We start from the raw sequence: 25,965 nt of genomic DNA, 5'->3' as shown, positions 1-25,965 counted from the left end.
TTTTTTTACAGGATTACCCAACCATGGTATAGTTCGGTGATTACATCAGAGCCTGGGGACGAAAAGTTAAATAAATAAAAATAATAGTAATAATAATAATAATGATAATTAATAGAATATATAGAAATGATAAAAATTAATTACAATTGTAGAAAATGTTAACAAATAATAATAATAATAATAATAATAATAATAATAATAATAATAATAATAATAATAATAATAAATAAATACACAAAAAAAATCAATTGTGTGTAGTTGAGGCAGACAGTCACTTCAGCAACCAGGGAGTCTGAGACTTGGTCACAATTTACAATTTTCTTCATGCCCTATGGCAGCAGGGTGACCAGGGTTAATCATCAGACTTTACTTTTACTTTCATACAATACATTATGGTTCTAGTATCTTCACAGGCGGTAGTATCTCCCTGTTTGACAGCGTAAATTATTAAAAATATCGCGTATAACAGGTTATTACTTATTAGTAGCAAGGATTATTATTTAATATTCCTTTATTTGTAGACTACATTACTGTATTAAACTGACTGTGTGTGTGTGTGTGGGGAGGGGGGGGGGTTCTTGGCTGTCAGGACCGTTGGATCATAAACTTGACTCTAATTTAAAGTGAATGTGTTCAGACAAGAATATTTGCGATATAACGAGAGGTCAAGTTCCGTTCAATATTGAAAACTTGCCATTGTTTCGTTGTTCTGAAAACGGTAATGGTGACTAATAAGTGCGGATGGGTATAGACAGGATTGAACTTAAGTGCGTGGGCTGACTGGCCACATTTATTATAAGTGTTCGTAATAAGGTAAGGTAATAAGGCTAAGTTAAATGTCTTTATAATTTACTGAGGTTGTCTTTATGCAGTCTAGTATAGGTAGTGGTAACACCTTTGTTGATGAAGCTCACATACGCTCTAAGCAGTAAAACGAGTAGATATTGCTCAGTGGATTTTTCCTGTAAAAGGTAGACAGTTATTACATGCTACATATTTAGTATAGGCAATGTATATTTGTCTGGCCACAGACCTTCTGTGGAGGATCTAGAAACAACTTGAACCTTTCTTTTTTCGTAATGGCTATTTTGCCATGACCGGCTCTGAAGTTAGGTAGGTTTCTTTGGTTGGCTAGGTCAAGTTCTATATGGTTCTAGTAAATGTCGCTCTTTTATATTGATAAGAACATATGGAAAAAATGAACAAAATTGGAAAACCCCTTCTGGTGGTAGTAGTGTTTTCAGACATTACAGTATTTTTAACCTTTTTACAAGTTAGGTTAGGTATGCTTTTCAAAGGCTTGTTTGGTGTTCTTTTTAGTACTTTATCCCACATTGTCCCTCTACAGCCCATTTTGAACGGTCCTACTAATTACCCAAATGTAGCCGCAACGAAGTCAAATAATGGTCCTACATGAATAAATCGGACTGCCAATCACTTCTCGACTAGTATTTGGTGTCACAAAGTCCCAAAAAATTGGAAGACTTACTTTAATCTGAGTTAATAGATCGAGTGCATGTACCGAGGGAGCAAGTAATTACCCAAATTAGGTTAGGTTAGGTTAGGCTAAGTTGAACTTCCAAATCAGCGCTTTTTAATACATTTGCCATAACCACGACAGTGTCCACTATAAAACACAGTGAAATTGCAGTGTTTTTCAATTCGTTCTCTATGAAAAATCAGCGGCAGGAATGTTGTCAATAATAATTACCCTATCCTTAGTTGATAAGAAAAGAAGCAGCAGAAGCCTTGTTAGAAGACCGCACCAACCTATCCAAAGAAACCTACCTAACTTCTTAACAGTGGGGCTCTGCCCCTCCGGACTCCCCGGCATATTAAACGCTTTTTTTATGGACATGAGAGCTTTTGCCTGCACCTTGTCATTCATAGCCGTACATTGGCGTCGACCGGAACCGTCAATGTGATTGGCGAGGATGCTCTTTCTCGGCTGCATTACCACCAAGAAAGACAAAGTAGTGCGTGCCTAGTCGCTTAGTTATCTATCAAATGAGGCAGTTTAAGAAAAATGGTTATCATATTAGAACTCACTGATGAAAATATAGTAAGAATATAAACACCATAACAAATAATGCATTGGCAGGTTAGTCATTAATTTTACTATTATTATTACTATTATTATTATTATTGAACCCCAACTCTGGAGCAACTCTGTTGATAAATGGTTTACCATATTAGCATTTGGCACTTAATTATTTCTACACTATAAGCAAAAATCTCTTGGCTACATAAAATGGATATGAAATGCAATGTCCAAAATCAGTGTGTAAACTAAAGAAAATTGACAATTTGGAAATGCCGGTGTTCTTGTAAATGTTAATCCTGATGGGGTACAGTATTGGGTAATACCCGACATGAGTGGTCAAGCCTTAACAGCTACCTGACAAGATTTCTCCATAAAGGTAAAAGCTTTCTTACATCAAGAAACCTACAAAAAATGCATGAAGAATTGCATTTCTGCATCACTTCACATTTAGGAGTTTTTATTTATATCTTTTATTATTATTATTATTATTATTATTATTATTATTATTGTTTTTGTTGTTGTTGTTGTGCATAGAGGAGGCCCTCTCAACCCTCCATCCACCCAATGTGTTTATACTGTACCTTAATGGATGGGCTGATGGTTTCAGTCAAACACTAGCAAACCGGTCTAAATCACATGGCAGTGTCAGGTTATGATCCTAAATTGTATGATGATGTTTATGACATAATTACCTAGTAGGTGAGTACTGTACAGTACAGTGACTTGATTAGCTTCGGTTCTTTCAGTTATGTTTTTAATTCCACATTTCCCTTCAAGGTCTACCTTTGGTCGGGGTCAAGGTTTACAGGGTAAGAAGGGACGCAAATCAATAATTTTGAGCCTTTCCCAGACTTTCAATATCATCACTGTTTTCATCATGAAATGGTGGATTAAAAATTAATTTTTTTATGCTTAAAGCATTTGTCAGTGTTTCTGGAATAATTACCGTATACAGGTTGTACCTCTCTAGTCCGGCAACCTCGGGACCTGACCGGTGCCGGACCATGGAAATTCACCCTTTTCCTGGATAGATAGTGACTTGTGCTTAAGCCTGGAAGCACTAGCACCACTTTCTCTGCATCATGGTCTCTTTGAAGACATATTGAAGGGTTAAATGTCGTATAGTAGCTTCTCAAATTTCGCGAGTTTTTAATTCTTAACGTATTTTATTGGAACACAAAAAAATAGATAAATAAAAATTTTGACCGCGGAAACTTGAATTTCGACGGGTTTGAACGGCCCGCCAACGTGCAGATGACGTGCCTAATCGTGTAAACAGCGTCATTTCTCTTATGTACAAAAGATTCATTATTGTTTATTACTGAATGTCTTTTTTATTGAATTAATGTTTGTGTGCAAAATGAGCAATACAATTCATTAATAATACGTAGAATATTAAAACACATGAGGAAATGACACAGCATTTTATTCTTTGATTACAAAACCAGTGACTGACTGGTTCTACATATAAAACTGAAGAAAATAAGACCTTGGTTGTAGCTGACGTCACTAGCTCCAACAACAAGCATGCCGACCGCTTGTTTAGTTTAGGGTATTTATGACAAACTAAAAATGGGTGGTATAGCATACCATCGCTTTTTGAAGAATAAAGATCTTAGAAGAAGATGGATTAACTTTTGCAAAAGGAAAGACTTTATAAATGGTGATAATGCCCAAATATGCAGCTTGCATTTTGGGGCCAGTGCGATTGAAAACTTGAAATATAAACTACTTGGATTACCTGTACCAAGAAGACTTGTAAGGATTAAGAATGAAGCAATACCAACATTACAACTGCCATGTTCAAAAGCATGTGTGGTGGCGCCTCTCTTTCCTGCTCTCTACTCAGTGTTACTAAGGATCCAAGAACGATATAGCAGTACTACCGACAATATAAAGCTGGCTGGCGTCAGGGTGCCCCGGCGTGAACAACAAGAATAGCTTAGCGCTGTATCCACTAGGCATCAGAACTCATTGTGTCTTAACTTGTCTTCAATAATAAGTCTGTACTCACCCCTGAAGATGTGAATTACACGAAAGCGCTTGGGAACTTCGTGTTTTCTTCTTTCCTTGTGGTTATCAGCATAATGTTAATAAATGGAACAATAGAAGTAGCTAACGATAATGGTAAAGAAAAAAGAGAGATCGCATATGTAAGTGCGCATGCGCACAGGTGAAAACATATCATGCGCCGGTTAACGTCCGACCGAACAACGTCCGATCGCATGTACTGTACGTCTGTTTCCCCACCAAAAAAAAAACAAAAAAAAAACAAACACAACACTTCCGTGACGCCTGCTGGACCACCACTCCATGACCCCCTGACGGAGACACGATGATCCTCCCCATACTGGCCAGATATTATGTGTTAAAGGAATATCCTTCCTTCCTTAGGCATTTGCCTCGAGGTGTAATGTTAACCTACATCTATTGAGGATAAAATCTTTCACCTACAAATTGACAATAACACATTTACTGTAATCAGACATATCTAGTTGCCTCAACAACTGCAACCCCAGTTGCAATTGGGGTTAAAATTTCAAATTCTGTGTCATTACTAAGGAATAACGAAGTCTCTGGTGTACTGTAAGATTAAAGGAAAACGGAGGACTCGGGCATCCTGAAGTGAGAGAAAACAGATTCCCATGACGGGGCACTCAAATAAAGAAAGACCTAGCTACATGTTTTATGGACTACCCACTGTACAGTATTGAGCGTACCCTTTTCATCACTTTGTAATAAACCTAGTCATGCCTATGTATGTTTCTGATAATTACCATAACATTATATCTTTAGTGGGTCTGAATGAAAGCGGTTGTGTTAGCACAAGCACTCACACATGCCACTCAGACTGACAGACTTGACAAGTTTTACCAACTATAAAGACAGTTGAAGCTTTAAACATCACTCACAATGGATCTTGAATATTCCAACTGTAATCAGACATATCTAAGTTGCCTCAACAATTGCAACCCCAGTTGCAATATCAAATTCTGTGTCATTACTAAGGAATAACGAAGTCTGGGGTGCACTCTAAGATTGAGAGAAAATGGAGGACTCAGGCGTCCTGAAGTGAGAGAAAACGGACTTGTATGATGGGGGACCAAATAAAAAAAGCATAGCTACATGTTTTGTGGACTACAGTATTGAGCGTACCCTTTTCATTACTTTGTAATAAACCTAGGCATGCCTATGTGTGTTTATGATATTTACCATATCATTATATATATATATACTTAGTTGGTCTAAATGGTCGTGAAATGGGAAACTTGGGGTTGGGCCTTGGGTGCCTGGAACCAATTAGAATAAATTCTATAGGTTCTGTACTTTCGGACGACGTCCATTTTGGTTAATGTCACGTTTCCAAGAACGTATCTAGGACGTTAACCGGCGCATGACTGTGTATATACATACATACATACATGCATGCATGCATGCATATATATACACACACAGTATAGTCTCGGTTTACGCGGTCAATTAAACCCGTGGAGGTCCGCGTAAAACAAGAAATGCATAAATGAAACAACAGAACATATGAGATTAATTGAAATAGAGACTGGGCCGACCGCCAGACTACCCCTTTTTCCGACACAATACATACGTTGTAGTAAAAATAACATCTTAATTTTATGATGGTATGCACACACAATTAATATTTAAGAGAAATATCAATAATATTAGGCTTTTAACACTTACGTTAGTAGAAGAGATGGCTGGGCACACGGGGATGGGGGTTTGGTTCCGAGGCAGAGGGCAGATAAATTGGCCCTCACCTGTATCACTTGTATCACTATCCACCATAGAGGCTTGCAGGGCCTCTTTGTCAAACCCCTCAAAGTCCATATCCTCACTATCACTGACTTGGACTGGCTGCGGTGGGTGGCGGGTGAAGAACTCGGTAATGTTTTGTTAACTGGGCGACCTTGTGCACACCCTGACCATGCCGCTTCCCGCGTAAATGATGGAATGTACCGCATAACTAATAATTGCCGGTCTGGCCAGGTGCCACGTAAATGACCAAACGTGTAAAGGAAATCCGCGTAAATTGAGACTATATATACAGGTAGTCCCCGACTTACGATGGGGTTAGGGACCCAATTCCAGGTCATAAGTCAGAATGGTCGAAAGTCCGACATAGATTAAAAAAAAAAAAATCTACAATGAAATACAGTACAGTAAAAGTAATAAATAATGAGGAATGGATACAGTGTGACTGAGCACTTACCTTTAATGTAGTCAGCTGAATGCACACGGGGCCCCCATAATTTTATATTTACAGGTATACATGGAGACTATATTAATTGGATGAAGCAGAGGAGGAGACAGGGCTGGGTGGGTCATCAATGTCGCTTCCTTCAGACAGGTTTATGTACTGTGGAAACTTGCTGGTTGAAGGTATTGAATCATCTTGAGGGAGTGAAGAGGCAGCATTGCTGGAGTGTGAGGAGACAGCACTGGGGGACTTCTTGAAATAGATGTCCAATTTAGACTGCACAGTTTGCTTTTTCTTTTCATCATAAATTTCTCTGTAGCAAGTAAGTGCATCTTGGACCATTCTGTCAACTTTGGCAAAACACTCATAATTTTGATCCATTCCATCAAACATTTGCATCCCTTTATTAATTGTAGCAAATGCCTCTGCCATTTGCTTCACTGCCAATTTTTTGGGGGGTGCAGGTCCTTCTTCTTCATTTAGACTCGCTTCTTCCTCTGCATCTTTGTGTGCTTCCAGTTCGATGAGATTTTCGTTACTTATCTCTTCTGCTACACTTTCAACCAACTGTTCAACATCTTCAGTATCAATTTCTAACTCAAGGTGTTTACCTAACTCCACTATCTTGTTACTAATCTCAGAAATAACTTCATTTTCATTAAATCCTCTACATATCTTTTCAGGACTTTCTTCCATATTCCATTCATGCAATGATTTGTAACATGATTCCATGCTGCACTAATGTTCTTTATACAGTACATGACAAAAAGTTGTACTCCTTCCAAAACTCTCTTGAGCCTTTTCTCACCTTCAGTAGCAGCAACAGCCTGAGCGAAGGTCGTACGTAAATAATACGCTTTAAAGGTAGCAATAGCACCTTGATCCATGGGTTGGATGACAGAGGTGGTGTTAGGTGGAATGTACACTACCTTAACATCGGTGCATGTCGTCCAGGTGTGGTGGGTGTCCCGGAGCATTATCCAAAATCAGCAAAATCTTGAATGGAATCCGTTGCTGCAGACAATACTCCTTGGCTCGAGGAATGAAACAATTCATGAACCAATCATCAAACAGTACAATGGTCATCCAGGCTTTCTTGTTAGTGCGATAAAACACTGGCAGTGTGTGCTTGCTGACATGTCTAAAAGCCCTGGGGTTCTCTGAATGATAGATCATGAAGGGCTTGATCTTGAAACCAGCAACATTCCCCCCCAACAGAAGTGTAATTCTGTCCTTGAATGCCTTGAATCCTGGCATTGTTTTCGCCTCTTTGTGGATGTATGTCTGCTCAGGCATGCGCTTCCACAATAATCCAGTCTCATCCACATTGAATATTTGCTCAGGCAAATAATTTCCTTCCACAATCACCTCATCTAACTCCTCCTTAAAAGCTTCAGCAGCACCAACATCAGCACTAGCTGCCTCTCCACTCACCTTAACATTGTGTAAACTGTAGCGTTTCTTGAATCTGTTAAACCACCCATGACTTGCTGTGAAGGTTTGGTCGCACTCATCTCCTGCCTGCTCCTTCAGGCTCCTCCCCGACTTACGACGGGGTTAGGGACCAACATCCAGGTCGTAAGTCAAAATGGTCGTAAGTCGGAAATACTTAAATAATAAATAGAAAATCTAAAATGCTCTGTCTTGTGAGGTGATGGACAGGTTATCTGATGACCAGTCTTTTTAGAGGTCCTATGATGTTTATTCTGCTTGATTCTCCCAACTTTAGTGGACCACTTTCATTATGATGTCTTTGATAACATGGCTTAAGTCCACTGATAGGATGCATGTTTGTCTAGCCCTTAGAGTATTTGTACTTTTTTAATTGGCTGCTGGAATATGAGCTGTTTGGCTTTTGTAAGACCTGTTTCTTGAAGACAATACTTGTTTCCAGTCTCCATTTTTATGAGCATTAGCTGCAATATGGATGATTGTAAGATCAGTCTCCAGATGCACTGACAGTGGTCTGCTGTTAAAAACTGTATTTCATAATAATTCCTTTCAGTTTTACTTTATACTAAGAATGAAATAATGATCAACTTTTAATTTTCATAAAATTTTAATGCTGTATTACAGAAGACAGGATAATGGATGTTACACTACTAAAGGATGAAGTACAGCTCACAGAAAGCTCTACTGATGGGAAGGAGGCTTTGGAAGGAAAGTCTGAGGTGCCACCATCTTTAGCTAAAATGATGTCTTTAATATATGGTCATCAACACAAGCTTCGGCAAATTGAAACAAAACTTAAAGAATTATTGTAAGTAAATTTCTTCTATATACCCATTCACTTGATGAAGGTCGATTTGTATTTTCATTTGTCTCTGCTTAATTGCTGCAGTTTTATTATTTCTCAAGAAGTTTTTCGCATGCATTACCATATTTGCTGGCCTACAAGATGCACGGCCATATAAGACATATCCCTATTTTACAAGGAATTTTGGGGGATAGAATTAGTAGAATTCCTCATACAATACATGCATTGAAAATAATGTTAAAGCATTATTTAGGGCAATACATTAGATTTTGTACATGTACAGGGTACTGGTAAATACAGTACAGTATCCGTAATACAGTCATGCGTCGGTTAACGTCCGATCGCATATACGTCCGTGGGCCCCCCTCCTCCCCCCCCACCAAAAAAAAACTTCCGTGACGCCTGCTGGACCACCACTCCACGACCCCCTGATGGTGACACGATGATCCTCCCCATACTGGTCAGATAATTATGTGTTAAAGGAATATGCTTCCTTCCTTAGGCTTTTTTTAAGCATTTGCCTCTACATGTAGGTGTAATGTTAACCTACATCTATTGAGGATAAAATCTTTCACCTACAAATTGACAATAACACATTTGCTGTAATCAGACATATCTAGTTGCCTCAACAATTGCAACCCCAGTTGCAATTGGGGTTGCAATTTCAAATTCTGTGTCATTACTAAGAAATAGCGAAGTTTCTGGTGCACTCTAAGATTAAGAGAGAAAATGGAGGACTCAGGCGTCCTGATGTGAGAGAAAACGGACTCGTATGATGGGGGACCAAATGAAAAAAGCAAGTGGACTACAGTATTGAGGTACCCTTTTCATCACTTTGTAATAAACCTAGCCATGCCTGTGTGTGTTTATGATATTTACCATAACATTATATATATATTTAGTGGGTCTAAATGGTCGTAAAATGGGAAATTTGGGGTTGGGTCTTGGGTGCCTGGAACCAATTAGAATAAGTCCCATAGGTTCTGTACTTTTGTTCTCGGGTTTTTCGTTATTACCCACTCGGCGGGGTCCCAATTAGGTGCGATAACCAAGGGATGATTGTACTGTACTGTATACACTTAGGACACTGGCCAGTTGCTTCTGGTGTTATGGTACAGGGGTACCAAGTGACAGCACTAGGATCCTGCTTCCTCCATCAAGGAATAAACAATTAAAATTTAAATTGAAAAAAAAAAACATTCAAATAATGGTACGTAGCGAACCTAAATGGCCCTAGAGCGGGCACAGTCACGTATGCATCGCGTATTCTTATAGATTGTGCGGCCAGGCGTATGTTATCTAGTGAATTTAGTCAACATTGTACAGTAACAATGGACCTAAGTGCAAACCTGTATTGTACATGTACTAAATGATTACGGTGCTAAAATTGTTATGTCTATTGCAAATATAGCTTGTTTATACAGGTATTCAAATAAATTGCTATCTTACAAGAATCCCACCAATGTAAGTTATATTCACCCAGGTCGCTTGGGTGGCAAATTATGAGAAGAGCTTAGTCACTCTTAAGTAATGATAAATAAACACGCAGACAGGCCTTCAGCGCCAGACATTCTGTCACCTCACCTCCCCCCCCCCTCTTCCCACACGCTACTTCCCTCCTTGTGTTCCCAGACAAAAGATTGGTGATTTCTTTATGTTTATTTTATATAATATCTCAGACTAAAGTTAGGTTAATATAATTTGCATTGCTGAAATCCTTGCAAGACAGACATTAATTTAAATAGAAGCGTCATATATTTTGCTCAAGATATAGACAATGTAGTACATTAGTGTCCAATACTGTAGTACATTTATAATATAAATTTTTTCAACTGTATTTTTGGGTAGATTTACATAAATTTCTTCCTTTACAGGCATCCCCTGCATTACGGAAGCCCGGGTTACGGAATTTCGCTCTTACGGAATTTGTAAATTATGACCAATAATTTCGCATTACGGCCCGTAAATCCGCCCTTACGGAAATTGGGGTAAATTTTAGCAAACACAAGGCCTCACACATGCCATTCAGACTGACAAGTTTTACCAACCATAAAGACAGTTGAAGCTTTAAACATCACTCACAATGGATCTTGAATATTCCAACTGTAATCAGACATACCTAAGTTGACTCAACAATTGCAACCCCAGTTGCAATATCAAATTCTGTGTCACCACTAGAAAATAATACAGTAGTCCCTGGTGCACTCTTAAGATTAAGAGAAAACGGACGTCTCAGGCGGCCTTGAAGTGAGAGAAAATGGACTCCTATGACTGGGCACTCAAATAAACATACACATAGCTGTATAATGCAATATTATGCAATATTAACCCTTAAATTGGTGTTTTAAGAAGGTATATCATAAATTATTTAATGTACTGTATTGTATGTGTTTATATATGTTTATTTTCATTAATAAAAGTGCTTGAATTACTTTTTTGGGGCCGAAAAAATTCCTGAGGAATGCATCTCCAGTTTTATAATGGAAGTCAATGGGAAAATAGGTTTCGCGTTACGGAATTTTGCGATACGGTCAATTATCCGGGAACGGAACCCTTCCGTAACGCGGGAGATGCCTGTATTTTCATCCATTTACATGTACACACCATACTAAAATAAACGTAAAAGAAATAAATGACCTTAGTGCAAAGCTGGAGTGCACATGTATTAATTTGATTACGGTACTAAAATTGTTATGTCTAGTGCGAATTATAGCATTTTTATATTCAAATTAATCAGTATCTTACAAGAATCCCAACAATGTTAATTATATTCACCCAGGTCATGTCACTGGCTTTTTATAAGAGAGAAGCTTAGTCACTTAAGAACTGATAAATATACAGGTACACGCGTTAGACCTTGGGCCGGTGCCAACTGTCAAACGTACTACCTCCCCTCCCCCCAAGCCCCCTCGCTTGCTCCCTCCCTCCCTCCCCCCAACTGCCCAGCGATGCTGGAATCCTTGTAAAGCAGTGAATAATTTTAATATAAACGTCATGTATTTTGCACAAGAGATTAAAATTAATCACCTGTATCACATTACAGTAGTGATTTAAGAGTAAAAGTGTATATGTACGTATATAGTATTCCACATACACGTAAGTATAAATACAAAGTTTATGTGATGATCGGACAACGTCCATTTCGGTTGACGTCAAGTTTCCAAGAACGTATCTAGGACGTTAACCGGCGCATGACTGTAATAGAATACAGTAGGTAATAATAAGTTCTTAATATGTATAATATACTACCAACCTGTACAGGTATTTAAATTCACCATTGCTAAATACACGAAATATACTGTATTGGTATCAGTGCATAGCAAGCAGAAAAACACAACAAATTTGAATTAATTCTAATATCATGAATGCTCTAAATGCCTGTACAAATATTTCAGTGAATACCATACATAACAAGCAGCAAAAAAAGAAAAATACAAAAGCATAGGCATAAAGGTTTTATTTGTCTTCCTCAAAGTTTGGAAAATCATCATCACTGCTGGTATCCAGATGATCCTCTTCATTGGGATTCTCTTCATTAGTATGTGAGCTATTACTTTCATCTACAATAAATCGTCCATTCTACCATCAAGGGCATTACTAATGCCACATTATTCAAATGAGTTCATAGCTATTTCTGGTTTCACCTCAAAGTTTTAACTTTTTCACACACCTGTGAAATAGTGGCAAATCAGTTACACTATGGGTAAACGTACTGTACTCTGAGACCCTACTGTATTTATTATCTGATTACTATAATAAAATACTTTAATTTGTGATTGTGTTTAAAAATGTCTATTTTCATTCATAAAAGGACTGGATTGTTTCTTTTTGTCAAAACAATTTCCTTAGGAACAGATCTCCAATTATATAATGGAAGTCAATGGGAAAATGGGTTTCATGTTATGGAATTTCATGATATGGACAACTTTTCAAGGATGCATTCCTTGCATAACCTTGCATAACCAACGATTACATATAGGGGAAATACCCTGCAAGTTTCTTTGATACCTCAGAGATCTGACAATCAGGAGAGGAGCGGCTGAGTCACCTTTCCCTTCGCAGTCAGAATATAACAATGAATGTTGTTTTTGTGGAGGCATCGACGAGTTGTCTAGGGAAGAAAGAGCAGCTGTAGATTGTGGTTCAGCTGAACTGTTGACATCAGTGGTGTTTTATGTGCAACGTCAGGGATGGCTTCATGCTATTGATGGGTGCTACATCATGGTCGTCCACTGTATTGTCGTGTTAATTTTGATCCTTCTGCCTGCTACCTTGATATCCATCAACGAACAGTAGGACGGGGAAGGACGGGCTCCCTTGGCAACTGTTTTCCCCTCTTCCCACATCCCAAGAAGTCTTGGTGGATGGACAATGACACTGAGAGCATTGTTGTACACCCCAATCCTTCCTGTTTAAATGAAAGAGGATACTTTCTCACCAATCATGTAATTTAGATAAGATATTTTCTGATTTAATTAGTTTTTATGGTCAACACAGAACAGCTTGGTGGTGTGGAGAATGAAGAATATGAGGCCTCAATTTAATTTGTATATGCAATTGGAGTGTATAATAATTTTTTATTGGAATGGTAATACTACACTGTTCTACTGTAATGTGATGTGGTGCACTTTAATCTCTTGGCTGCTCAGTTTTAGTTGAGTTGTTATATGTTTCACATGGAGCTCTGGTTGTTGCTCATGCAGTTGGATAAGGCTTCACACAGGAGGGAATGCTACTTTTGTTCACGATTGTACAGTGAGTTGTAAGTCTGCTTCAGCCTTTTGGCTTCACGTGTAAGCCGCCTCTTTACGTCTGTGATAATATTCCTTACTTTTTTTTTGTTTTTTGTTTTTTACACTTTTGCTTGTTTTTCAGTATTCTATGTTAGTTTTGTATTTGTTATAGTAACACAAACTTTTAATCCGTTATATTTTTAGGTTCATATGGGGATTGGATGTGACCCAAGGCATAATCTAAGTGTTGAAAGTGACCATCCATTTCCAAATAGTATTTGGTAATATGGGCAGATGAGACATGGTGTTTTGGGGAAACATTTTGGGGGGGGGGGAATAAAGTGCGCCTTATATGCCGGCAAATACGGTATTCTGTACTGTATTTTGGGATGACATGAAGTTGTTGAGCTAACTTCTGTATATCGACATGTTGGGCAGTTAAGAATACTATACGTACACTACATCATCCAAATCTCATTTTCATTCTTTCTGTACCATTGGCACCCTATCATGGATTAAATTATTAGAAAAATTAAAAGCTTTGTCTACAAGCAGTATTAAATAAACTGTATACTTTTACAGACAGAATCAGCAAGTGTTAACTGAAGGACTTCGTGGTGAAAATGAAAGATTCAAGGAGGCGCACTCTACTTTCAATTTGCCAATATTGGTAAGAATATTTGACTGTTTAGGCTGTGTTCTTTTTTTTTTTTCCTGTTGTCAATTTACAGTTACAGTTAATTTTCTTCAACAGCTACTAAAAAAATTCCTGTGTTTCCTATCATCTACAGTCTTTTGGAAAGCCCTACATTTACAGTTCCCTATACAGTAGAACATCGATTTAAAGCAATTCAAGTTAAGATTATTGATTTAAAGCGACACCCACAATTAAGGACAATGTTTTAATTTAAAGAGAATCTTTCCTATTTTGGGCGAGTCAATCTGACGCATCATATTTAAAATTTTGCGCCTAATGTTTCTCTGGGCACGCTACACTGTCTTAAGGGCAAAGCTGTACTGTACATGTACTCAAAATAGTGTACTAAATGATTACTAAAATTTTTGTCTAGTACAAACTATAGCATATTTATATTCAAGTTAATCACTATTTTATAAGAATTCCAGCAATGTAAATTATATTCTCCCCGGTCACTTCTGTGACATTTTATAAGCAAAAAGCATAAACTCAAGCTAAAGGACATAAATAAACAAATATATACTTCACTACAGTAGACCTTTGGCATCAACTGTCAAACATGTCACCTCACCTCCCCCCCCCCCCTTCCCAGCCAGTAAACAGACCATTTCACATCCCTTAATTTTAGCAGTGTTGATTTATGAGTGTTTGTTTTAACATAATACTACAAAAAACAATGTTTTGTTTATTCTAGGAGATGGGTTGAGGTGCATCTGGGTAGACCTCAGTCTTTTTAGTATTTTGTGTTTCAAGTACCAAACTAAATTATTCCATTGAAAGAACACTTCGATTTAGTGCAAATTTGGTTTTAAGCGACTTCTCTCAGAACATTATCTCGCGTTATATTGTTATATCGACATTCTACTGTACCTGTACATTCAATTATTTCATTGTCTGCTGCCATTGTACAAGCTTGTTTGCCCATTGTGTTGTTTTTGCAGTCTTGTAGATTACTCTACCAAGATACAACTGGTCAAGAATACCGTTAACACAGTGTTAAGAGGTAAAAAGTAATTACTGTACAGTTATTTATACACTACATTCAGGAAGTGTGAATGCACTGCACATACAGTACACTGTAGGCTAGTGTGTAGAGAGTGTATTTACAGTATACATTATGTGTACAGTCCTGGACTCCCAATTTGAACACCCAGCCAGACGACCAGAGAGGTAGAATCAGCTGACGATCTGGTAACCGTGTGTGTGTGTGTGTGGGGGGGGGGGTTTACTTGAGTTCCGTGTTGCATAATATAATCATATTGTATTTTGCACACAAAAGAGTGATGGAAGTGGAAGAGATGATTATGGTATTGTACAGGAATATGTATTTACAGTAGCATTACATGTTTGATTTATTGGGGTGTAATTGGTTATCTCTAATCTAAGGCTCCAAAACCTGAGAAACACGTAACCTTCACCTCCCCGCACTACTGCTACCCTTCCTCGGGTAAGGACAGTATGGGAAAACAGGTGCCAGTCAGTGTTTGATGTCGACCAATTTCTTAGTTATAATAATTTTCCAAATCCGACCTATAACTTTAAGGTGACGCAACTGCTTTTATATGCACATTATATTTCATGAAAGCACTAATTGTGTATAATGAAACCATATGCTGTTTTAAGTCATGTTTCTTCGTAGCCTTGCGTCGGGTAAACCAAAATGACCTCTTTATACTTATTGTTTTAATATGGTGATTCTAGTGGTATGGTGCTACAAAAAATACTGACGAGTAGTTACCAATGACATGTAGGTGTGTAATGCTATCCTTTATAATGTTAGGAAGTTACCGTGTGGTGCTGGGCCATCTGTAGCACACACACACACACACACACCTTATCCTTTATTTTCACAAGTAATGAAATTAATAATGGCATATGACATAAAAAAAATACTTGTTTAAAGATATAAATGCATCTGCCCCTGAATGGAATACTATACAAAATAGTGAAAACAATGATAATTTGCTTGTTGATCACGTAACAAGTGTCGACAGCCAATCAAAACTCATCAGAGGTATTGTCGCGACCCTAGAAATCATAGAATTCAACAGAAAGCTCTTAGACTTCAAGATGAACCGTCGTGACACCCAGTTAGCTTTGAGAAGTTGCATTGTGGGCCTACGAGAAGTTGGGCTCACTATCCGAGCCATATCCAGTGAACTTGGAATATCAACCGCTACTGTAATCAAATGGATTTGAAGATAGGAGGAGAATGGCAACCTGAACGACCTTGGTAAGTACTGATCAGACTGACATGTTATTGGTGATTACACGAGCAATCAAATATAGTTACTAAGTATAAAAATTAGTGGCTTTTAATCAGCATTTTCTTTTTGATTGAGAGAGACATCCCCGGCTACGAGTATCTACTCCTGAAGACGATGCAAGGATCTTGAGAGCAGCTGAGGACAACCCTCTCACTAATACTGTTGCAATTTGCAAAGATCTGCAGCTGGACATGAGCGCTAGAATTGTCCGGAGGTGGCTTCATAGGGTGGGTATCCACCACAGGATTCCCGTCAAGAAAGAACGACTGACAGAGGAACACCGTGTTGACAGACTCGCCTTCACTCGTCGACATGCTGGAATTCTGGGACAGAGTTGTCTTCACAGACGAAAAACTTTTGCATCGACCAATCATGGCAGGGATGAGCAATGTGTTACAATACGAGATGACATGCTAACTAGCAGACGCAGTCACTTAATCCCTTCGCACCCGTGTCCCGTTGTCAAGCTTAGGGTCGAAATAGGTATGGAAGAAATACATACCTTTTAATCTATGTAATTTGAAAACGGTGACAGGCACATTGATAAGCAAATTATATAAACTATGCATTTACCAACAATAACATAATAAGAAACATTGTATCATTATTAGAGTGACTAAAATAATATTCCCACAAATAACAATTGACAACTGTTTATGTTCCTGTGTCCAGCACGATCGACGGTCAACCAGCGCTCACGGGCCTAAAATGTTCTTTCCTCTGTTTTGGGAATGCTTCTTAGGGAGGCTTCTTAACACCAGAACTCCCAAATTTTTTGTCTGAATATTCCGAAATCCAGGTTTACCGGGTCCAAATCTTTGAGGGTTTACTGTTTACCTCATCAGATGCCCCCCAGAACATCCTAGCACCATCTGGACATGTCTGGGAAGTTCTTGAATGTTCTACTCTGATCGAGGCTTACAATAAGAAGTAAATCATAAAAAAAATGATGCCATACAAACATTCTAGAAAATACTTGCATAGCTAAGTACATCAATATATAGTATACACCAAAATTTCCCTAAACTTGCCAATATAATTGCTGCTTTGCTGCTTAGAATAGAAAATAATCAAAACGCCTAGTTTACAAACATTATAATTCCAAATTATACCTCGGCATAACAATACTGTACTGTATTGTCCATTGATTACCATTCTATAATTGAAGATACAGTCTCGATGGAAAAAAGTCCCACACTCAATCCCTAATAAGTTACTGCTTCATCCTAAAGTTCTGCTGTTTTGTTTACTTGGTGCAAAGGCTGCCATCAATCAAGTTGAGCTTTCTTATACATTGCTGGCTATATCCACCCCTCCAAACCTTTGTTCACTTCCGAATTCCACATTTTCTCTTGTAACTCTATACCTTTATTGTACATAATTGTTATACAGTATGAAATGTATGACCAATTTTAAGAATACAGTATATTCTGTATTTACGCAGCTTTTGTTTACGCGTTTGGTCATTTACGGGGTCCCTTGCCAAAATGAAATGTTTTAATTACGCGGTAAATTTCATCATTTACGCGGGAAGCAGCGCGGGCAGGGTGCGCACAAGGTCGCCAAGTCATCAAAACATTACCGAGTTCTTCACCCACCACAGCCGGCCCAAGTCAGTGATAGTGAGGATATGGACTTTGAGGGGTTTGACAAAGAGGCCCTGCAAGCCTTTGTGGTGGATAACGATACAGTTGATACAAGTGATACAGGTGAGGGCCAATAATCTGCCCTCTGCCTTGGAACCAACCCCCCATCCCCATGTGCCCAGCCATCTTTTCTACTAACGTAAGTGTTAAAAAACCTATATATTAACATAAGTAAGCACTTACAACAATGACATTAACCTATTGATGTCCTATCAATGTGATGGCATGTCTTGAATGTGTAAATGTGTGTATATACTTTATGTATGCCTAGATACTACCTATATCTTGTAGGCTTGATTGAAGAATCCTTTCTAGAATTTCTTGATAATGTGAAATTGTTGCCGCAATCCCGTAGACTTGTGTGTGTGTGTCTCACAGTAGACACAGCTGATTCCAAGGTCCGGTGATTGGGTCAATGTTCACAAAAATCCTGAGTACAGCAAACTGCCGCTAATGGTCACACTAGGTCATCCACAATACCATACCTCAGAATGCTGAGACCATCTCTCAGACCGGATGTGTCATCATCACTAGGGTGGGTGCTGGGTGCTGGTAACTGGGGGTTGTTCACGCCATACGAAAGAATTTTGTTGACAGGATGTTGATTGATGAGTAGTCACAATAACTGCAGTCAAGTCCTGTCACACCCTGGGCAGTGAACGAATCATTTGCAGAAACTAATGTTCACTTCAGCTCACAGGATTGTTGTGTTGGTGAATTCCTCATTCTGGTAATGGAGAGTACTCTTCAAAATTGCAGGTACTATCTTCCAACTATTGCAGCTGTAATCACGCTGTGAAAGTGTGTGGTTGAGGTCAAGAGGTATCTCTGATGCACGATCCGCCTTCCTCTTAATAGGATTGGTGGACAACACTTTCGCTCTAGCGGTGAGCATAGGTTCAGAATGGCTCATAGCGTTGTAGGAAACACCTTTAAACGTAATAGTATTATTACGTGGATGAACATCTATCATGTTCGTTTTAAGGGTTGGGAGACCAAGTAACCCGTCAACTGGCAAATACTGCTGAACTATATAAAGTCTGCGTAGAAGGGAGAACCACGTCTTGAAATTCTGAGTGGTAACGTCACCATTCCTTTGATGCTCAGCCGAGTACCTGAACTCCTTCGAGCTCAGCGTTACTAGGTCGCCATATGAAGTCTCGGTGAGGGAATTTACGTTGTAACTCTTGATAGGATATCAAGGCCAATACATTAGCGCAAGCACCTGTGTCTAAATCAAGAGCCAATCAGGTATTATCCACTATCACCGGCACTGACAACACTTCCACTTTGCTAAGCGCCGCCACTAACGAGGCCGCTATAGAAGTGCTGTGAGGAGGGGCGGGAATTATCCTAGCTATCCCTCTCCTTGGTGTAATAAATGTAACACATATAACAATATCTGTGATTGCTACTGCATATTTACGTTTTATATTATGTACATATATATATATATATATATATATATATATATATATATATATATATATATATATATATATATATATATATATATATATATATATATATATATATATATATATATATATATATATATATATATATATATATATATATATATATATATATATATATATATATATATATATAATCACACGGGAAAATGGAAACAACGGAGTACCTTAGCTTTCGTCTTTATTCAAGACATCTTCAGAGGCAACTGGATTACATGGACAGAGAGAGGCTTAAATATACAGGGTGACCTTAAAAACATAAGGTCAGGTCATAATGATGTCATCCACTAATCCCCACACCAACACACACGTAGAGGAGCTTAAGAGAAGGGGGGGTGACGTGACTAGTAAGGTCAGGTCAAAAATAAGGGACCCACAAAATAACTATCATACATCTAGATCAAAGGTTTTCAAAGCATTTTTAACCTTGGGCCACTGACAAATAAATTTATGTTACATATTATCAGTTTTGAACTGACCATCACTAAGGTTTATTGATTTTAATTCCTTAATCAAACTAGCTTCAACCAGAAGTCTTTCTGTGACACAAGATGATTTAAATACTTAAATACTTTTTCCCGTGTGATTTTATCAAGATTTATCTTATCCACATTTTCATTGTGGATTTACATGATATATATATATATATATATATATATATATATATATATATATATATATATATATATATATATATATATATATATATATATATATATATATATATATATATATATATATATATATATATATATATATATATATATATATATATATATATATATATATATATATATATTCCTCGTTTATAGTTCGACCCACGTTTTTGAGGGTAATGGAACAACAAAACCTTCACTAAAAACACTCTACGTCCTATAAACTGAGGCTCGCCGTGCCTGAAACCCGAGTGCCGAAGGCAAATTGTTTACCATTTATGATTACGTACGACACTTTACACTGAAACGCGGGTAGTTTCAACAAAAATATTGTATATTTCCATTCTAGTATTTATTCAAGTCAATTAGGAGGGAATATTATTGTAATACAACAATTTTTTAACTAAACCATTCGAAAAGCGATTACGGTAACATCTTTTGAACGAAAGAAAGTGAAAGTCATTATTTTCGTCACGATTTTATCCCACTTTCCACTGTAATACGTACGTAATTTCAGGAAAAATATTACATTTCCGTGAATGCATTATACTAAGCACAGTATGAATAGAATACCATTGTAATATAATATTTTAACCAAAAACTATTAAAAAAACGAGTAACTTCTCTTGAACATCGGAAGGTTAGGTAAAATCTTTTGTTTTCGTCATGTATTTTATCCTATTTTACATTAAAATACATCACGTTTCAGCAAAACTACTATTTATTTCCGAGAATATATTCATTCAGGCACAGTTAAGGTAAAATATACATGTGATGTAACAGTTTTTTAACTGAAAACGATTCGAAAAACACGTGTACCGTCTAGCTGATACACAACAGCTGGTGGTGCGTCATGCGTCTTTGTAAACAATAGGAGGTTGAAGTAGATGACCGGATATTATATTAAGTGTGAAATATCGAAAAGGTTTTTATTACCGGTATTTTTTGTAGATCAATGAGAACTGTGATACCGTATATGATATGATAAGTTAGCCTGTGCTAGGAACTTCAACATAGACTACTGAAAACACGTTGTAAGGTAATTTAGCCTATTGTAAGTTGGTGAGCTTCATTTGCTGAAGGAACTGCACAACTTTTCATTACTAATTGGTATATATTTTACGTTTCCATTGTTTACTGGCAGTAAATGGTAAATATTTTTCATGTCTGAAGCTAAAAGTTGTTCCTCGCCCTTCCCATCATGCACGGGTTCAACCTAACAAAACTATTACTGTATGGATATCTAATTTTTCAAAAGTTGGTCTTTCGAACTACCATTATATCACAGTCTACGTCATCGCCCCCATTCGGTCGTGCTACGGGGTTGAAGTATAATTTTTTATTTAGCTCATAAAATTCATACAAATTATCCGCCAGAATATAATTTACATTGCTGGAATTCTTACAATTTGATGATCATTTTGAATATAAACATCATAGATTTTGCATTAGACATACAAATTTTCGATCTAATGTTTACTCTGAATTATGTTATCTTTTGTGCAAAATATATGACATTTATATTCAAAATATTCCTGGTCTTATAAGGAATCCAGCAATGTCAATTATATTATCTAACTTTAGTCTGAGGTATTATTACTAAAAAGGTAAATATTCTGGCTTTCCACACATTTATCTGGTAGAGAGGGTTGGTGGGGGTGGGGGGAGGGAGGGACCGACCATCTGGCGGTGTGAAGAATATTTTTTTACTAACTGAAGATATTTGTTTAGCTCATAAAATTCACAAATTACAGAATATAATTTATTGCTGGAATTCTTACAATTTGATGATCATTTTGAATATAAACATCATAGATTTTGCATTAGACATACAAATTTTAGATCTAATGTTTACCAGTAAATATGTTATCTGTGCAAAATACTGTATATGACATTTATATTCAAAATATTCCTGGTCTTACAAGGAATCCAGCAATGTCAATTATATTATCCTAATTTTAGTTTGAGGTATTATTTATTACTATACCTTAAAATCTAGTGGTTTTCCCCAAAATTTCTCAGAGAGGAAGAGCCAGCAGTGTAGTGTGAGAAGGGAGGTTGAGTATATTTGAATGAACATTAACTTGGCGACTGTATTTCTCATTTCTCATAAGTATTAATTGGGTGCATGTACCATCATAAAATTAAGATGTTATTTTTACTAGAACATAGAATTGTACATATATATATATATATATATATATATATATATATATATATATATATATATATATATATATATATATATATATATATATATATATATATATATATATATATATATATATATATATATATATATATATATATATATATATATATATATATATATATATATATATATATAATTTTTTTCAGTTTGGTGAAGTATCGGTGTATACACAGAAACTGGTACATCTAAAGGGAGATGAGTAATATCACTGATCGCATGCGGCTTAAGGTATGTATAGTGGCATTTTTATAATGGTATACACTACATGTATAGATAACAGTGTTGTACATCTTACCTCCTTGAAGTAGTAGTGTGCTAAAGTTGAACATAGAACATTGATATTTGAATTAATGATTGACTACAGGGTGACAAAGTTTATACAAAAATTACAATTTGTCATCAGAAGTTGTTCCTATGAATGTGAAGTATTTACTGGTGTATGGCCATGGTGCAGTGTTTCCTTCTTCAAAATTCTGTTCACAATGATTGTATTCGTCACCTGCTACTAGGGATGATTCGATACCAATATTAATTTTCAAACTGAGACTTAAATGGCTGACACTTTGTCGATAATACTAATGGAAAATTGAAATTTATTTAAAAATAATAAGCAAGCTAATGTTGGCAAACTACTGTATACGTAGGATATAAGATTGGCTGATGGAACAGAAGCCATTATTTTTCGGCTGTAAAAAAGGCTACTTCTTAGGACTCAGGGTGTGCCGTAAGACTCTTGGCTTTCCTTTACAGAAAGTGAAAATCATTTGAAAATGTTTTATTTCCTTAGCAAATTTAATTTGAAATTGAAAAAAAATACACATGCGGTGCCATGCCATACAGGTACAAATAATAAAAAATGGCAAAATTCTTCCCAATTTATTGATGAAAAAATAGTTCCAAAACTTGTACAGTATACATGACTTATTATGAATTTATGCTTATGATATAAGTAGCTTAAGCCAAATTAGCTAAATTTGCACCACTAGCTTTGAAATTTATAAAAATCTAAAGATATAAGCCGCTTTAAGTTATTAAAACCAGATTTTCAGAACCAAGAAACCAAGACAGCTAAAACACAGACCTTAAGGATGCATTGTACCAAGTTAAAAGATAAATCATATGCTATACAGTTGTACCCCACTTAACGGGGTCAATTGAACCCAGAGGGTCCCGCGTTAAGTGAAAAACCGTTAAGTGAATAACAGAACATATGGGATTAATTCCAATAGAACCCAGCCCGACCCCCAAACTCCACTTTTTGACGACAAATAACTATGTTGTAGTAAAAATAACATCTTAATTTTATGATGGTACATGCACACAATTAATACTTAAGAAATAGAGAAATACAGTTGCCAAGTTAATGTCCATTCAAATAATGGACTCCCTCTTCTCACACTACACTCACTTGCTCTTCCCTCTGAAATTTTTGGGAAAACCAGGTATAGTAATAAATAATTCCTCAAACTAAAGTTAGGATAATATAATTGACATTGCTGGATTCCTAAGACAGGAATATTTTGAATATAAATGTCATATATTTTTCCACAAAGATAAATTAATTACCTAGAGAACAATTTTTTCTAAAAATTGTATTTATGCAAAATATATATTTGTTTATATTCAAAATGATCACCAAATTATAAGAATTATGTAAATTATATTCTTCTAATTTGTATGAATTTTATGAGCTAAAACAAATATCTACAGTTAATAAAAAAAAAATATTCTTCAACACTATCTGTCAATCAAAGTACCCACCTTGCCTCCCCCCTTCAACGCGGTCAGTCCCAACCCTCCTCCACCCCCCACAATCCTCCATTCAAGAGTTTTTAACATTTAGTATTAAATAATACCTCAGATTAAAGTTAAGGATAATATAATTGACATTGCTGGATTCCTTGTAAGACCAGAATATTTGAATATAAATGTCATATATTTTGGACAAAAGATAACATAATATACCTAGAGAACAATTTTATCTAAAATGTATGTTTAATAAAATATGTTGTTTATATTCAAAATGATCACCAAATTATAAGAATTCCAGCAATGTAAATTATATTCTGACCGGTAATTTGTATGAATTTTGAGCTAAATATCTTCAGTTAAAAAAATAATTCTTCACCGGGTAACAGATGGTCGGTCGGTCGGTCCTCCTCCCCCACCCCCACACCAACCGTCCCAAGGAGATGTGTGGGATAACCACTAAATTTTAATAAATAATACCTCAAACTAAAGTTAGGATAATATAATTGACATTGCTGGATTCCTTGTAAGACCAGGAATATTTTGAATATAAATGTCATATATTTTTTATAATTACCTAGAACAATTTTTTATCTAAAATTGTATGTTTAATAAAATATATGTTGTTTATATTCAAAATGATCACCAAATTATAAATTCCAGCAATGTAAATTATATTCTGGCTGGTAATTTGTATGAATTTTATGAGCTAAAACAGGCAGTCAGGCAGGGTGGATTGGTGCGAATCTAAAAATAGCTCTCGAGCCGGACACTCACCGCGTTGCTGTGGAAAAATCCGCGTTAAGTGAAAGTTCAGCTTTGGCAAGGCACCGCGTATATGCGAAAACAGCGTTAAGTGAAAGCGCGTTAAGCGGGGTAATACTGTACACTATTTTCATATCTTATTACAATTTACCAAATTATTGAATGCATTATAGTAGATTAGTAGTATTTGAAGTAGAAAAGCTTATTATAAAGTAAGACTTTCTCAAAGCTGGAAAAATATCCGTCATCCCTGGAATTTTCAGGATGTAATACCTCTACCATTAATTGTTTTAAATAAGTTCTGGAACTCTTAAGTGGCAGGGCTGATGTAGACACTTCTTATGGGTTTTCTTTATTGTTGAAGCAATTACAGTACTCTATATACATAATACTGTACTTAGTTTGGGAGAGAATGTATTGTGAATTTTCTCCATGGAAGTGTTTTGAGTACACTTATATATGTGAACACTCAAGTTAGGTGTTCACCCCTTAACTAGTGGTAAGAGTCTGGCCCTCTCCTCCGAGCGTGAGAGCGGAGGAGCAGCCTGGCGATGTTTTGATTAGTCAGTTTGACCTCGCTTGAGGAGAGAGTTACAAGCACAGTCGTGTATAACGTCAACAACCGAGTCATTGTTGAATAATTTGGTGTTATTCATTTGGGTGAATATTTATAGAATGCAAAAGGTGCTGTTACAAAGGTACCAGAAAAATTTTCTCAGAATTTACAGGAAAATATGCCTGATTTTCATCTCTTAAACCCAGAAAAAATAAATCTCCCATCCCTGGAATTTTCTGGGTACTGGAAGAAATTTTATGGATTTTCCCAGAAAATATACCCGGGAAAATCGTTCCCAAAGCCGGAATTTTCAAAAATTCAGCTTAAGGAAAAATTTTTCAGAAAATTTCAGTACAGCTTTCAGAGTTCGGTTAAGAGGATTCGACCTAGAACTCCAGTAGTGAAATTCTTTGAATTTTCTGGAAAATTCTCACAGTTCTGGGTTTGAGAACAAATTCCAAGGTTGAATATCAGGAGCATTTTGTGAAGAAAAAAAAAACAAAATCTGTCCAAATTTTTATTTCTGGATCCGGGAGCAAATACCGATTATGAAATAATGCGCAATTACTGTAAGATCTGAAGAATGTGACAAATCACTCTAAGCCTTTCTGCTCTGGGCCTAAGGACAAAGGTTCCCAGCGTTATGAAATATTTTTTTTTTGGGGGTGAGTTAGCCCACAGGCACAGGTCAC

At 36.6% G+C, this 25,965-nt stretch overlaps 1 protein-coding gene across 1 annotated transcript in view; it reads left to right on the top strand.

The window, feature by feature from the left end:
- The first annotated feature begins 263 nt into the window (after positions 1 to 263).
- LOC121861182 (biogenesis of lysosome-related organelles complex 1 subunit 6-like) overlaps positions 264 to 25,965 on the top strand; it is a 34,997-nt gene continuing 9,295 nt past the window's right edge. Inside the window, exons 1-3 of the mRNA XM_042358744.1 lie at positions 264 to 302; positions 8,337 to 8,520; positions 13,833 to 13,920. Of these exons, the coding sequence (XP_042214678.1) occupies positions 8,348 to 8,520; positions 13,833 to 13,920 (261 nt within the window). The 5' untranslated portion in view covers positions 264 to 302; positions 8,337 to 8,347. The remainder of the gene's footprint in view (positions 303 to 8,336; positions 8,521 to 13,832; positions 13,921 to 25,965) is intronic.

This window comes from Homarus americanus, unplaced genomic scaffold, assembly GCF_018991925.1.
Source record: "Homarus americanus isolate GMGI-L3 unplaced genomic scaffold, GMGI_Hamer_2.0 scaffold21314, whole genome shotgun sequence".
Taxonomy (NCBI): Eukaryota; Metazoa; Arthropoda; class Malacostraca; order Decapoda; family Nephropidae; genus Homarus; species Homarus americanus.
This window is presented reverse-complemented; position numbering and strand designations above follow the sequence as displayed.